At 41.8% G+C, this 17,421-nt stretch overlaps 1 protein-coding gene across 1 annotated transcript in view; it reads right to left on the bottom strand.

The window, feature by feature from the left end:
* Window positions 1-11: 11 nt before the first annotated feature.
* The window catches only part of TRIM71 (tripartite motif containing 71), a 55,695-nt gene continuing 38,285 nt past the window's right edge, over window positions 12-17,421 (bottom strand). Inside the window, exons 2-4 of the mRNA XM_085311757.1 lie at window positions 15,709-15,876; window positions 4,863-4,997; window positions 12-1,807 (exon numbers count right to left, since the gene is read on the bottom strand). Of these exons, the coding sequence (XP_085167883.1) occupies window positions 356-1,807; window positions 4,863-4,997; window positions 15,709-15,822 (1,701 nt within the window). The 5' untranslated portion in view covers window positions 15,823-15,876 and the 3' untranslated portion in view covers window positions 12-355. The remainder of the gene's footprint in view (window positions 1,808-4,862; window positions 4,998-15,708; window positions 15,877-17,421) is intronic.

The following is a 17,421-nucleotide window of genomic DNA, read 5'->3' on the forward strand; positions in this document are numbered from 1 at the left end:
AAAAAACACTATATAGAGCCTTTTTGGCTTAGTCTACAGAATTCACCACACAAATCACCTAATGTGCACAGCAACACGTTTGTGCATGAAACCCCATCTGGGGGAGAGGTAAAACTTTCTGAACTGTGAGTATGTGGGGAGGGGAAGGGGGAGGAAAAAAAAAAAAACAGGGGAGGGAAGGGAAGACAATGAGGTAGATAGAATTTAACTTTACAGGCTCACTCCCTGCAGAAAAGATAAGTACATTCATCTGTAAAAAAATTAAAGATGAGGTAGGTTTGAATTAACGTTGTATTTTTTCATTTTCTCTTAGAAGAATTTCCCTGAGACAGTTTCTTCCTAATTCAAACACAGATTAGAAGACGAGAATTCGATTGTTTCCAAAGTCGACCACAACAATCATGCCATCAGGGGTGACGGCTATACCTGAAGGACGGTCCATTTGACCAAAGCCGCTTCCCTGAGTGCCAAACTTGCATAAAAAGCTACCATTTGACTCGAATATCTGCACCCGGTGGTTCCTGGAATCGGCCACGATGATGCGCCCCTCTTGATCCACCGCCACTCCCTGTGGGCGCAGGAACTGGCCGTTCCCAGTCCCCTCCGAGCCCAGAAAACGCGCTGACTGGCAATCTGGATGGATGACCAAAAGGCGATGGTTGTTGAAGTCTGTCACTACCAAGTGGCCCTCGTGATTGAAAGTCACACCTCTGGGGGAATCAAAGTGCTTCCAGAGTGCCCCTTCGAAGCCATACTTGTTCAGAAACACACCATCGGGCCCAAACAGCTGAACGCGATGGTTCCTCGTGTCGGAGACCAGGATTTTGCCCTCCGTGTTGACAGCCACATCCCATGGGTAATTGAATTGCCCGTTCTTGGTTCCTTTCTCCCCGAATTTCAGAATGAACTGCCCCTCAAATGTGAAGATCTGGATACGATGATTGTCCTTGTCAGCCACAACGATTCTACGCGAGATGTCGCAGGCCACGCCAGCGGGCCGATCGAACTGGCCAGGCCGGGAGCCCAGTGTGCCAAACTTGTGATGGAAAGTCCCACATGGCTTGAACACCTGAATACGGTTATTACTGCGGTCAGCAACAATGATGTAGCCTTCTTTGTCTACGCTAACGCCCCAGGGGCGGCAGAGTTTGCCATCGCTGTCTCCCTCGCTGCCAAACGAGAGCCCAGGTAGCCCAATGCCAATGTAGCTACGGCCGGATTTCACCATGACTTTGAAGGGGCTGTTCTCGATATGTTGGTTGCACATCATCACGGACACCAGGTGCTCTCCCTCCAGCTGTGGACGGTAGTTGACCAGATAGGTCCCATTCTGCTGATCACTGACATCTGCCCCAAACAGGTTTCCATCTGGGCCCATCACCACTGCAGAGATCATGTCGCCTCCAGAAAGGCGAGGCTCACCATCATGGTCGTAGCCTATCACCGTGAAAGAGGCTACTTTGCCCTGCAGTGCACGCTTGAGGCCTTCCCCAGTGGCTTTGGTCAGAGGAGCAAAAGCCCCACTGCTGACAAAGCCCATTGATTTAATGGCCATATACAATGCCTGATCAGGGGGAGTAAACATAATCCTGTCATCCTCCTGTGGCTGGAGAAGGCCTCTCACGTTCTTCAGCTCCTGCACCTGAGCCAGCATGCGGTCCCGAGCCAAAAGAATATCCATGGTACGACCCTCCTCCAGGACCTGCTGGACAGCACTAATAGTGTTATCCAGCTTATTCAGGTTCTGACGTAACTTTTCAACTTGCAAGTAGAGTGACTTAGCCTTCACTTGACGAATCTTTTCCACCTTGTGGGGGAAGGAAGGGAGGGAGGAGAGGAAACAGAGGGGGGGGGGAGAGAGAGAGAGAGAGATGGAACATTTATATCAGGAAAGAGAAATATTTCCTAATGTGACTCTTCCACATTAAAAAAAAAACAGTTATACAGTTGTCACAGGGTGTGATAACCAAACGGAACTACAGAACAAGCCCTTTAGAAATCATGATGGGGAGAAAGAAATGAGCAAAACCAACCATATCCAGATAAACATCACTCCTGTGACACGCATACATGCATCTTGGGGGGGTGGGGGTGGAGGAGGAGGAAGAGAGGAAATTATTGCTCTGCAAGCTTGGTGCATTGGTATGCCATTTGAAAGGAAGAGTTGCTTGTTTACTAACTAATGACCTCCTTCCTAAACTGCTATTCTACCTTCAAGTCAAAGTACTCAACAGATTCTCAGAAAGCACATCTTGAGAATCCACAGAAATTTCTTTATTCTCCAGGGTCTGAATAAGATGACCCCTCCCCTCCAACACACCCTTCCTCTCCCCCCCTTAAAAAAAAGTAGGCTGAYCCTACTCTAAAAGGAGAACAGAAGCTAATTTGAGTTTCAGAAGGTGGGCTATTTTCACATTAGATTGAGGCTAGGAGTTAGCATTAGCTAATAGAAGCGGGTTCTCCTTACTTCCTGGTCTGCCAGAACTGTGCTTTCAGTTCAGTCTTTGTATGGGACTGGATAATACTAGACTCTCCAGAGTTCTCTCTCCAGAACTTGTAGGGTCCAATTATTTGGTTATTTTCCTTATTGCAAATATTGGCAATCATGCTAAACTACTGCTTTACAACAAGATACCTTAAAACGTCACTTTAAAGGACACAAAAGGTTGGTGCTAACTCCTACTTGGGGGACTGAAGCTCAAATAAATAYGGTTTGTTTACAACTATTTTATATACGCCTGTAGTTCTTTACTTCTGAAAAAGATTTTAGACCATCTGGCAAAGACACTTGCTTTGTAAAAGCAAATGAAACATGTAATTACTTTGTTGGTGCAAAAATGCATTTCATTACTGTTCTGCAACAACCAAATACTCAGACCAACTAGCAAAACATTGTAGTGAAGAACAACTTGCCATCTAAAGATCCCTGCCACAGTATCAAGCAGATGAAACAAATTCACTACAGACAAACACGCTGTTTCACTAACGTTACAAGGCATGCATTTTTTTTTTCCAAAAAAATGAACAGATGCTTCTTTCAATAGCTTATTAGAAATCACAAGTTTTTAGACGAGATTAGCAAACTGGGGCACTTTCAGTGCCTCAACTTTAGTACCCCCAAATTATTCACTAATATCACTCTAGACATTAGGGCTTAARCTTTMTGACTTTTTTTTTTCCCTTWAAAAAAAAAATCTACCAAGAACCAGTTTTCCTTCTCAAAATGTGTATTTATAACCCGAAGAGAACTTGTTCTGAATGCAAACATCCCAATAAAGTGCATTTATACAACTTCTAGAAATACAAATGGCCCATGGGCAACTTTCTCCTCCTGTACTACGACTACCTTAAGAGAAGGCTGTCAGGCTTCTCAGGAAAGCTAACAGCAAAAAGTGAACCGTCTCCCTCAATCTAAATACCCCAAGAAAGAAGTGTTGCAAGTACTAACTATTGAGTGCATTTTTTAAACTTACAGTCCACATACTAACAAAACAAACAAACAAACAAAAACAAAAACCAACCTGGTAAAACAAAAGCATACTGCATGGAACTACTCTAGCTAGTGAGAGACTAAACTCTTACCAAAGTGGTCATTTTGCTGGCAACAGATACTAAACCAGAAAACCAACATGCTAGTCAGTGTTGCTGGAGAAGGGGCAGGGGAGAAGCAGTTTACGGATGGCACTGCTTCCTGGCAGCGTGTGCCCATGCAGCCATGTGTACAGTAAGTCATCCTGCCCCATTTTGCCAGCGCACACAGCAGCCACACAGGGCCTGCTCTCCTACTGCATTTAGTCTGGTGCAACTGAAGATCCCAGAAGCATTGTCTACTCATGCTAAGCTTCTTCCAACTCGACCATGCATTTCTGCTCCCTGTCCTACATCAAATTTAGCAATCAGAGGGCCATAGGACAAACCAGTTTGGCTCACTGCTGATCTGAAAGGCCTAACGGGGTTTCTGTTTAGCTCAACAAATTGGACCAAAGGCCTGATCCAAACCAACTTCTGCTAGGCAAGAAGGGGAGAAGCCACAACCACTGAGTTATCTTTCTGGAATACGACACTTTATTAGTATCGTCCCTGCTGGACTGTGAGGGCAGGGGCTCGAGGGGGTGCAGCCAATGTACCATATATACACCTTATGGCTGAAAAACAGCAGTGTGGGACTAYGTAGGTACTCCTACTACAGTCTATTTTTTACTCTAGTGGTAAAAAATTGCATTACTTCTCTTCCACAATAAAGACAAGGACACTACCTTTACTGAAAATAAAATGTGTTTTTGGATGTGGGTAGAATGTAAGGTAGTCCTGTAGAATGCCTACTAACCTGTTCCAGTGGTGGTGGGAGCTTCCCTTTCACGCAAAGGAAAAAAGTAAAGTGGAGCATATAAGCTGTACTTAATCCTACAATGGTGTATGAAAGAATTTTAAGATGACATTTTCTCTGAATACAAGGTAAAGATGCTTCCCCACGCTGTCAGCACTGGAGACAACCCCTTTCCCAGGGCTGTGAGGTATTGTAGCTGTGCCAGTAGGGGGAGTGCCGACCTTTCTTGTGGGGCTGAGCTCCTGTGAGGCTATGATGGTCCTATTTAAAACAAACAAACAAAAACCTYCCCCTTCCAGTTTCTAATATTAAGAGATGCTTTCAATACAAAACTATCTCAGCCCAGATTCCAGCACTCTGCTTCCTGCAGGACAGCAGTTTAATCCCTTGAAACTGCAGTGTTTGAACCTAAGAGTCCACGTTCCTTAGGTGGGTATCAGAATATGACCCTGTACCAGTTAAAGAGCATGTTTCCAGTTTGAAAGGTTACCTGTCAGCAATTAAAATGTAGAAAATACAAATATTAGGTGCATACCTTCCAGAGCAGCTCGCACTCCCGCTCTTCCAGGGCCTTCTTATGTCTAGTTGTCACTGCTTTGACTTCAGACTGTACCATCTTAGCTTTCATCTCAACCTGCTCTGCCACAGCCTGGGCCTGTTCAATGCTCAGCTGGAGGGGTTGGAGGAAGAAGAGGGAAAGAAAAGAAAAAAAAAAAAGGGGGGGGGGGGAACACAACACAGTTCAGCCAAACCAATTAAAACTGTATTAGAGAACTGGCTCTTCCATTTAACTCTATGCCTACAGCAGAAGGCATAAAGCAACTCTCCAAGTTTTACCAAGCCATCATCCATTTCAATAAATCATACCTCTGAAAAATTACATAGTTAAAATATCCACTACACAGGGTTTAAGCCTTCGGGTACCCTGTATCAACACCACAGACTAAGCTTTTGGTGCAACCCTAGCAAGCAACTGATGCGAACCAAAACCTAGGAGTATTGTACACAGACATTCAGGCTCATGTTCTACTGCATATAGAAGGTCCAAAGCTTCTCTTGGTCTTTAGAGCAGTTCAGACTAGTGTTCTGCAATGCACACAACATTCACTGCTTCTAGTAAGAAATGGCACTGCAGCAAACAGACTCTTATCCATGCAGAGCTGCACAGAGACATCTTAACGGAATATTAACAGTTAAAAAGAAAATCTCCACACAAAATAGACCAGTGATTACTAAAAAAACATTCATGTAGTCATCCACACTTTGGATAGAGATCGAACTGCTAATTTTATTATTAATACTGTACATATTAGTATTGAGATGCATTCTGCAGTAGCGCTCTACAAACACACAGAATGCATTTGGAAGGAACAATGCACACTAACTAAATCTGTTTTCTCATCTAAAAGAGAAAAAAAAATGCAGAACTTAAGTTTCCTGCTCAAATTGCTCCCAGTTTCAAACTGTTACAGAAAAGGGCATAAAAACAAACAAGATAAAGCAGACAAATCTGAGGGATCAATACTACTACAAAGGAAAGAGTCTGATGGCAAGAATTAACAGGATCTTTAGAACTAAACCTTGAATACTTGTGTCATGCAGGGAATCAGCATTAAGTGTGTACATGAGGTAGTGRATCCTTAAAGGAGTCAGAAGGCATTAGTTTATTAATTATAGAATCCTAGGGRAAAAAAGTATGTATGGGACCATACTAACAAATATTCCGTCTTTCTTTCCTCCTGTCATAAGGAAGGCACATTACAGTATCCTCTTACTTCCAGAATTTTAAAAATTCTGGAGCTGCTTTTATCAACATATTGAAAATAATTATCTAACCCCCTACAGACTTATAATACACACCACTGCTACAGCTGGACTGACAAGAATTTAGCTTGTTGGTGACTGAGGAAAGAACTCAAGAATTCACCTCATGGCTCTTCCTTATTACATACTGAAATCCATGGGTATTTATTTTCACATACAGCATTTTAGGATCGGCTTTACAATCCCRTTCTATCATTTGGGTCCGAGAGATTGGTTCATTACAGAACTTTTGGGCTGTTTGAACCTAGATGGTGAGGGAATGCTCAGGTAGAAAGAATCTTTAGGAAGCTGTGCTTCMTGTGTGATGTTATCCAAGATACTGTTCCTCAGATATATCTTGATAAACAGAAAGCAAAAGAGTAATTTGYGGTAATACTTTTAGGGCCTTCTGGCAAATATCCTCTGTTTAATTCTGTACACGTGTACGTACTAATCCATGAGCTACTTGATGTGACAATTTATCTGATGTGATCCAGATCCTTTGTCTAGAAAGTCAGACAACAGCTTTTTTGTTATCTTTCATGGAAGTTAGGCATCAATATCTCCAGAATCTTATCTGACAAACATAACAGTAGATAATTTATGCCAATAATGGGAGCTTTACCACTTAATAGAGTATCTTCATAAAATCAGAACTGTATTGACACTTGGATATTTTTCATTTCAGGCAGTTATTCTAAAACAACTAGGTTAACTTAAATGTGTTTTTCAAGTCACAAAAATAGAGGACTGAAAGRAAAGAGAAAGACCACGCAACTTGGTCAGAGGATTGGAGACAATAAGATGAAGAMAACCCTGAGAAAACCCTCAAAAGACAACGGAGTGATGAAGTGTTTCTGGTCTTTAATACCAGAAAGCCAATAGCAAACTTGTTTGGTAGAAGAAAAYGGGACCGCTGCTTCAAGATTTCTCTGTAGAGCAAGACTAATTAAGAGAAGCATGTTCCTTCTTCATGCAGCTCTCAGATCTGTCATCCTGGCTGCAATTCGTAACAAGGCTTTAGACTCAGGGACTGTCCAAATACCCTGCTCCCACTGAAGGCAGACCTAACCTGWCTTCACGCAAAGCTTCTGGCAGACAACTCTGACTCAATGCTTCAAGATCACAGAAAGTGAAAATTCCATTACAGCAATTAGCAAAGCACAGATAAATCACAAYTCCCCACAGATTAAGACTTCATGTAAGCCAGTAACTCTGTCCTTGCAGGAAGGATCTTCATCTATGCCTCAATTCAAATATAGAGGCAGCTTCTACTATCAGGAGAAAGCACGCATTTCTTCAAAACTAACCTAGAGGAGTCTTATCAAGTGCAGCAAAACACCCTCCTGCTTTTGCAAAGGGAAGTATCTCCTTAAATATTTAAGTGCTAGGGAAAACTACAGTGCCCATGCATATTCCAATTCTAGCAAGGATGCCTGTGGAGGCAGAAAGGTCTTGGTTTACTCCATTGAGCTTTCCAAACAGCAGTATCTATTAGGACTGTAGCCTGTGTGCTTCCTCATACCCTATAGTGAAGAGCAATCCCAACTGCCCTCAGTACTTTATCAAAACACTCCATAATAGCAGGAAAGGGATTAATCCCTGTAGATTTTGTGATCTTCCATTTGTAGGAACCACAGTTAYGGCAGGGTAAGTAACTCCGCTCTGACTGCATCCCCACACATCAGTTTCTAGAAGCTGCACTCTGTAGCATGAGGTTCTCTACCAATAACTCTAGATGCCACTCTGATTCACCCTACAGATCTGTGGCTGAAATAGCTCACAGAAGGGCAGTGAAGGACACCTGAAACATTAAGCTCTAATAACAAGCTACTTTTGGACTGCCCAAAATACTGACAAGAGGTCTGGGCAAAAATCACACTATCCTTCAATATGCCCAAACAGGCTAGAATTGTCTAGAAAGGCTTACCAGGCAAACACAGCAGCAGGTAGTGACTGGGTGAGAAGCAGGGGAAGGGAGGGAGGCCAGGCAAGTTATCTTGGAAGGATATATAGGATATAAAGGAACGTTTCTTGTCCTGGTCAGCCACAATCTACAACAAATCCTTATTAAAGAAAGGCACCTTGCACTGATGAACTCTAGTGGCAGGTGATAACTATTTTAGTACTTGTGAATGAGATGGTTAGCCAGTTCACATGCTTGGGAAACAGAAGTCAAGGCCTGGGTTTAATAGAGCATCTGGTTCGGTTATTGAAGTTGAGATGGATGCCAACTATGTTGGCCCTTGCTGTTGGTTGCTACAGTAAATTGCTTATTTGCAGCTATACCTATTCACTTTGCATGAATTTCCTGTGGYCCAAGGATGGACATGACACTTCTCCTTCCATTAAGAAGGTCAGTGTGTGCACGCGGGAGGTGGGGACACAACAAAAAAAACCTTTTGTCTTCCTGCTTTTAAGGATGACTTCCTAATGCACCTTGAAAACATCACGATTGATACTGGTATTTCAGATTAAAATTTTAAGTAGTTACAGTGTTTGCACAGGTAATGAGAGGTTCCGCAGGGCCATGACAAAGGRAAACTTGCAAATCAAGCCTCTAGCAGGGCAGAGGGACAAATATATTTTCACAAAGGAAAGCAATTCAGCCCTGCAGACATCTATTACTAGCTACTGCTTCCAGGATCTTTCAGAATTCCTAGTTGTTATCTATAAGCCTATCCAAACAGCAATGTAAAACATTCAAAAAAAATTACTTGTACTTTCAGATTTCAGAGTGTTTAAATGAGAATTACTACATGTGCAAGTCTGTTTTTGTTCCCTAGACATTCTGTACAAACACAAAAAGTTGCCTTATTGAATCTCCAAGCTAGCTATTCCTATTAATTCATACAGCTTTTTTACAGCTTCAAGACTTGGCACCCCACACAATCCCCCGCTACGTGCAAGAGTCCCTGGTAGCAGGGCCGGGGCGTATGCAGGCACTGACAACAGGGTAAATCAAATTCCTTTCCAGGGCAAGCCTGCAGACCCAGACCTGCCCAGCCAGTTCCTATAGGCTGCAGCCCACTTTGAGTAAGAGATGAACAGCAAAGTTGCATCAGACCCCAACGTGTCCTCTTAGACACTTCTGAACTCCTCTTTAGCTATATTTCATAACCTGAACCCTCCCCGCCATGCTTTAAGTAATGGGCTTGCAGTTAGAGTGGCCCTGACACGGCAACTGATGCTGCAGCACAACGCTAACAGGAACTGACTGCAAGRCTCAAGAGCAGCAATTTCAAATGAAATTAGCATCATAGATCTTCAGTCAACTCAGACATGTAGAAATAAAAACAAATGGTTCAAAGTAGGATTTGCCACTCTAAAATGGCTATTTTCAGCAGTTTTCGCAGTTTCTGCTCTTCTACTGGATACGAGAAGCTGAAGCCTCAAGTTAACAAAATCTTCCACAGTTTCATCTTTATATTCAAATATTCCTTAGAAAGCATTAAGTCAGGTAATATTCTAGAAACATCACTACTCTGAATTTGCACGACTGAGGCTTTTTTAATACAAAATCGCAGGCCAGAAGTGTGCACCACTCAAGGAGAGAGGAAAAAAAAGATATCATTACAGAGCATCTGTGGTGACAGACACTAAAACAAGAAAAGCAGGTGCTGATGCCCTCACTGTGCAGTTTCTACAGTCCTATACCCAAGCTAAATCAGTATGCCCATGTAGCAAAACACAGCTATTTAGAGAGGCCTCTGAAAGAGCAAAGTCTGTTAAAATCTGGATGCAATGTCATGACGTTGGATCTGTATCAGTTCAGGAAATTATTCATTTGAACACACTGTGACACAACACAAAATGGTGTGGAACACAACTGCGGCAACACCATGAGATGTAGTACGGCTGTTGTAATCCATCAACATCAGCATCAGTTGCATCAGTTTTAGGTTTTTTTTTCTTTCATCTTCCAAAAGATGGGGGGAGGGATAGTTTTTCAAGCCCAATAACCCCAATATTTTTAAATTTGCTAACCCCTTTAAATTTTCTGATGAAGGTGTAAACTCTTGGAAAGCAAGTTCAACTTCAAAGCAAACTGTTTCTTTGTTTTCTTCTGAGGACTCCTTCATCATTTCAGGGACAAACAGACCACAGATACTGTGTAAAGAACCTTAAATGCACACTCACCTACCTCAGAGAGGATTTAGATCTTCACCAAGAAATTAAGAGAAAGCTTATCCTAGATATACTCTATGTAGGCAACAAATCCTTGAGATGCATATTCTCTGACAAACTCCAACTTTAAAAGCATGTTAAATACAAGCACATAATACACAACAACCTTAAGGAATYTTTCTAAATATCTCAAGTTAGTCATCTTCCACCAACCGCTAAAGGTGCTACATGCAGCATCTATAACATTATTCACTTTCAGTTGCTTATGGTAACATAAAAGGATATAGAGATGCAATTACTTACTCTTTTAAAGCAAGATAAAACAATTGAGACAATAGCTAGCTTTTGCCAGCATCATACAGTTTTTCTACTATAGCAATGAAATGAAAGCTCTTATCCAAAGTACAGTTACAGAAAGGATGTTAGGATTTCATCCTAGCAGTAGCTTTGCATTAATGCAGGCATGGCTCTAGCACAAAAATAGTTGGGCTAATTTAAACCTTTCAGTCCCCAAAAGGTGAAAAGCTAGTGTCTTTATTATGTTGGGTAAACAGAATTAAGAAAAAAATAATAATAATAAAAAAAGCTTTGATGCAGGAAGGGCTAAAGGCTATGCTAACCAATGTCAAACTGTCAAACTAAATCATTTTGGTTTGTACTACAAGAACAGACTTTTTTTCCCTTAAAAGTTTCAAGCAGAACAGTAGTTTGGGCAGCGATACATGTAAAATCCATTCTCCCTGATTAACATATGAGCAGATGTTAATCTACAGAATTCACTAAAAACACAACACACAAAAATAACTATAAATACCCAAAGAAATTCAACTTCTATTGATTTAAATCCTAGCTTTAGATWAAGGACTGAACTAGGCCTTCCACCTGAGCTATTATGAAAGGACAACTAACTTCGCTTCTGTTTTGTTTGCTAAGCTTCATTTCAGATTCTCAAACCTGCAAAATTTGACTGCAAAGCCATGTGCCCTGAAACAACTCGGCTTTCATCGGTTTCCAGTAAAACTTATGTGACAATCCCAGGCTGATCTTTGCAGCACAGCAGCGCCATCCTTCTCAGGTRTCAGCCTCCCAGCAGCGCAGATTCCACGCGAGAACCTGTAAGGCAGCTCCACTGCAGGGCGAAGGCTGATGCCAACTCACCAGCTTCCTTCTCAGGCCGACCAAGTTTCTTATAGTACGGCCCTCTCCTCTAAAGTTAAGGTGCTCAGTCCCAATTCACCYGCTTCTTACTGCCTCCCCGCAGGAATCCCCACAATGTATTCCTGCAAGACAGAGAGCCACTGCTTTAACAGCCCTCCTCACCACCAACTCAAAAGCCTTTGATGCTAGAAGATAACAGAGTCGCTTCCACCATGTTCTTGCTGCAAGCTTCAGCTTTTAAATTAATGCATTGTCAAATACCCCAGCAAARGCAACTAAAGGCTTGGGCTAGAAAAGCAGTTAAAAAAAATATTTTTTTAAAAAAAGCATATAGAAATGAAGTTGTATTCTAACTTGTTCACCTGGAAATTAACCCTAAATGGGAGCACTTAGTGCTYCACTGTTACGTAAGTGCGTTAGATTACACACACACGTGTATACAAAATACATCTATACATGAGTAATTGTAAGACCTTGACATTTTGAAGAAGCCATCTATCTTTCATCATAAAAGATTTATGTTCAGTTTGCGGCCCGGTCCTTGGAAAACACCTGAAAGACGACAGCCAAGTATGCAGTTTTGTGAGGTAAAACAAGGCAGCACGATAAGCTCCTGTGTCAAAAGGGAAGGGTCCTTCCCCCACCCCTGCCTCCTCATTAATCTGATTCCAACTTTGGCTTTTAGACCCTTCTGAGAGCCAATTCATGTCACTGAAAACGCTAGAAAACTCTCCCAGCTAGGAGGATAGCTTTTCACCAAGATAAACCTGCTCAGAAAGAGGTCCTACAAGGACCAGAGATGGTTATTTCCATTCCACTCTCTGGCACCACAAACAGTGCTTGTAGCAGTGCAGTGAACCAGTCCATGCAGCAGATCCAGCCAAGAAGTAACCCTACAGAAAGGTTATCCTTTCAGCTCCATCAGCCCACCACTCCACTGCACAAGCACCAGTTCTCAGTTAGGGACAGGCTTAGAAATGCACGATCGAGGCCAGGACCAGAGTAGCACAGGCGAGCGATAGAAAGCTACTGCAGAATGGCACTGAGGAAAGCGAGCCCCTTGCTACCAGGCTTGCTATTTGTTATAGAAGAGTTCAGCTCCCCTGTAACATTAGGTTTATACTTTTCAGTTGCTTGATCCACAGAAGCCTGATCTAGCCTGCCACTCCTGAAATGGATCTTAGCTCACAGCTGGTTAAAAAAAAAAAAAAAAAAAAAAAGTCTGAAAAACAATCTCTTCCAAAGCCGCAGGAAGAGTTTAAATAAACATTTCTTCCTAAAAGCCTTCAACTTTGGTTAACCAGATACTCTCCAGCAAGTTGACTCATGGCTTGATTTCTTCCCTCCTGCAAGGCCCTTCAGCAGAAAACACCTTTTCTTCTGATAAAGAAGACGGAGTGCCCTAGGAGAAACCCTTTACTCTCAGCTACCTCTCCTTGACCATCCTCAACAGCTCATATCAGAGAATAGCTACTTCCATAGCCTACCAAGAAAGGTTTATAGTAAAAGCAGTTTGAATCAATCCCACTAAGAACTGCTACTGCAGTTTCCTTAGAAAGGCAGTCTTCTATATTCCTCACATTGCAGCTTGTGACTGGTATTGACATTTAATCTTGTGTTATCTGTTTCCATACTCCAAGAAAAGCCCTTAACACAATTTCTTTTAATTTAGAGTCTAGTTAATTTAGAGTGTCTTAAATCCATGCTGACACACTATCCGCTGTGGGATAAGCATCTAGCTTCACAGTGCAGTTTGGATGGCAGGCTCACCATGTTACTTTTTAACYTGAACACCTCTGCTTTTCTTTCAACTGTTTCCCAAGTTAATCTAATCTTGCTGACATTGCTTATGTAGCAGCTGTCTGGAGCTGTAGTCTTCCTTGTTCTCAAGAATACATACAAAGGTTACCACCTCCTCAGCTTTATCACTAGTTTTTCCTCACTAAACCTGTTTTATACAGTGATTCAGGTTAAAAAAAATCCTACTGTACTAATAAAATTATTTTTTTGAAAAGCTTTGTTCATTTTACAAAATCTTTCACACAAACCACTTACTGAATACACCCAAGACAGTCCCTTAGCTTACATGGGCAATAGCTAAACTAGGGTGAAGTAGGATGAAGCAAATTCAGTACAACTATTTGTCTGAATTGCATGAACAAGGTCTGTACCACCCACCCTGGAGCTGAGCCATCAGTAAGTAGTCAGCTCACTACAATGGCAGGAGCCTCCAATGTAAAAAGCAGAAGACAAGTAGGAAGAAAGCGAAGTAAACCAAGTAGGAAGTATGCAGGCACAAAAGCACTCATGCCAATACTAGCAGAGTGATATTCTATGTCATTTTGCTGCTTTCTGCTCCAAGAGACAGTCACTACTTGGACGATTTATCTGCACCAGTTAGATGATTAAGAGCCCTGGAGGTCAAAAGCAGTAATTTAATTACTAACAGACAAGCCCTTGTTTAGGACAGCTTGGAGAAATTCAAAACACTGCTCTAGTGAGGTTCTTTAACTAGTATAATCCCTTCTTTTTTGCTCATTCTGGGGACACGTTAAACGCTTCAGTATGGCTTCTACTGAGGAGCCTTATGATCCATGCTGACAATTTAAAAACAAATCTTGGAAGGAGCYGAAGTTTGCAGAATCTTACACAAGTATGAGGCTTTTAATTAGCCATTCAGCTCTGAGGAGCAGAGACTTTAATTTTAAGAGAATTTTTAGAGAAATTAGCTGCTCTTGTCCCACCGAACAGAATTCCAAACCATCTTATTCTCACTAATGAGTGAGGGAGGAAATTCCCACCCACATTGCAGAAAGGGTTCAACTTTAAAACAAGCAAGTCTCTTCACCTCCCTGCCCACAAACACACACATGCACACAACCACACACACCCATGAAGACACACAAACCTTATCCCTAGTAACCTGCCCTGAGTACACAAGAATACTGTTGTGCAGCAGGGAAGTGAGCTGGGAAGTGAGCTAGGAGAAACTGAAAGGAGATGTCACTGCCAACAGCACTGGAGGAAGAGACCTAACATTTTATCTAGTAAGAAACAAAAACTAAAACTAAAAACTCACTGAAATCCTGACCTACTAGAAATAAGCAATGATGGGATAACAGTAGTTTTCATTTGTAGCTTGTCAGGAAAGGGAATAAAAGAGAACTGGGAATACTTGCACGTGTTTATCTCAGAAAGCAAGCYTACTTCATGTGCTTGAGGTTTTGCTGGTATATACTCAAAAGAATGTTATTCACCCAATTTCACACAGAACTGTTGAGTTTCAGTGAAGTGTCCAGCTCAAATCTAGAGAATTTGAGGATGGCAAAATTAAACTCAGTGGAGATTGTTTGCAGAAGTCTGAAAGTGGGCAGTACTGTTTAACTTGCCTCGAGAGATACACGACCTACATCTTTGAAGAGTGTGGTAGTTCAGAGTCTAGCTTCCCACCATGCTTTTCCCATCCCCCAAAGTATCTGTACAGGCAAAATTATGGATAATATCATATAACAGTTGCTACTAGGTACTATTTAGCCTAAGTAACAACCTACAGGTTAAGTTAATTCTCTAAATAAATTCCTTCTGTATTTTGAAGCACTGTGCTATTTTCTTTTTGGTCCTTATACTTCCAGTGGAAGACACAGCTGAAGTAGGATGCAATAATAAGCAGCTACAACATGCATGTGTGTATGCAGAGTAATATTTTAATGGAAAAGTGCTACACAACCAGTTTCAGTCACAGAATGATATACTTTCAGCTAGCTCCAACCCACCACAGACGCGGGTTAGAAATTTCACACCAGTTCAAACAGCTGATTAGTATTTTGCATTTAGCTGCAAAATTAAATTGAACCATGCTTACAGTGTGGCCCATACTTCTAGTGCTAGATGCTGTACAGACATGAAAGACAGCTGAAATTAAGTCCTGGTTGTAAAAAAGAAAGAATGGGCTTGGTGCTACTGTACAAGATCCTAAGTTTATTCAAAATGCTTTGCACTCAAGTTAATTTGTACAGAGCTTTAAACATATTGCTATTTACAAGACAGGACTATGCAGCAAGAATGCAAAATTCACATAACAGCACTTTGTTTTCAGCTACATAGACACTTCTGTCAAAAATCTCYGAGAGAACAGAAGGAGTGAGAAGACTGACAGCAGAAGCAGAGAGAGCTTTCTGCCTGACACCTTGCCCTGCAACAGACACAGCTTGGGGTGGGTGAGTGGGGGTGGGGGCATGTGGAAGAGACAAGAAAGGGAGAAAAATAAAATACTCAAGTTGGGTGTATCTTACTTGAATAGCCTGTCGTCCTTGCTGAGCATCTGCCAGGAGCTGGATGGTGAGAGTCCTGGAATCCTGGAGGGCATCTTGGAGGTAGATAAAGCTGTGACCCACATGTCGTCCCATGGTACATTCCCGACATATGGGAACAGAACAGGTATCACAGTAGAAATGCAACACCTGGAAGAGAAAAACCTGTATCACTACCTATAATAAAGAATTAAAAAGGTAAGTGTCAGGAAGGAAAAAAGCCCAAGYACATAACTATAAAAGGAGATGTTACAGGCTATAATGATGGGCAAAGACTTCACAATAGTTTCTCCACAGAGGAAGAGCTATCCCTCCTAGTAAGCTCCTGATCATTCTCCAACAGTTAGATGGAAGTGTCATTGTTTTCTTTGCAATACAATACTAGGAAGAATGTCCACATCAGCCTTCTCTTAAGAACGGAAGCCATCTGCCAACACTTGCAGATTGGAGATGTCATCTATGGCATGTTTCAGATGAAGACCYTTCCTGCATACACAACACACAACCATCACATTCTCTTCAGTGGGTCATGTATTAATCACTGTAGATTCCAGTAGAACTGGAAGTGGTCCCATCCCCATCTCCTCTGCCTCAGAAGGGGAAGACAAGTTGTCTGTGCTTAGAAACGCTCTTAATTTTCTCAAAACATGTAAATCCCTTATGTTTAGGGCAGTGGCAATACTAGGCACAACTCCCTTCTACCACTCCCAACAGGAAAGCAGGTTTTGCTATACCAGTGTTTCATATCTACGGACGCTTAGAGACATTGAAGTCCAAAATTGAACATTAACTTGTCTGTCACAGCATTTTAATACCACAAGGAGCTCTGAGTAACCACTAAAACACTTTTTATTCACAAAGTACATTGACCAAAAAAAAAAAACCACACTATTTAATTCACAGTGAAAGTCTTAMAACAACATGCTAGGCTAGGAAAGAGAGCTGGATCCCTTCATCAGCTCTAACTATTTCCATTCCTCCCAGCAGAGGGAAGTGGTACACAGAAATAACATCTTTCATGGAACTGTGTTTTCTTAGAAGAGTCAGAAATCAGCTATGTGGCCTTCTTTAAAGATGCAAGTGAAAGAGTACAAAAATGATTTAATACAAGACTTTGTGTTGACTTAAATTCTCTTAGTTATGTGCACTTAAAAACAACAACCCAGTGTATTATAAGAAAGTCTCAGATTACCACAAAAGATTTAAAAATCTACTGTACAATGGCAAGGAGGTTTTCATACTACAAGTAGTTCTTCCATCACCAGCTGTTTGATATCTACCTCATGGAAAGGAGTAAAAGCAGAACAGACTGTACAAGTGCTTGGTATTTTGCTTGTCTCATGGTTGCCACCCAACAGCTTCCAGTTCCAATTAGTTTATGGTACAGCGTGTGACATCCGCTTTTCCCTCCTCCCCCGTAAGAAAGGGTGAGAGGAAGACAGGTGATCCCATCAAATTTCCAGTATTGCATAAAGTCATGTTTGAAACTCCTATGAGTGCAACAGCTGAAGCTGTATATGGATTAATTCCTCAAAGGGTACATGTGGGTGGGTGCGCGGGTATGTGGGTGGGTGTCAGAGAGGTTTTACTAAAATCCCTTCTTTTGCTGTAGGGAAATCTGAACTGAATTCCTTCTTTTGTTTCTGTTCAATACTAAATCCCCATGCAGTATCTCATATTCTCATAGCCTTTTGG

Source organism: Rhea americana, unplaced genomic scaffold, assembly GCF_003343005.1.
Source record: "Rhea americana isolate MKP2758 unplaced genomic scaffold, rheAme1 scaffold_35, whole genome shotgun sequence".
Classification (NCBI taxonomy): domain Eukaryota; kingdom Metazoa; phylum Chordata; class Aves; order Rheiformes; family Rheidae; genus Rhea; species Rhea americana.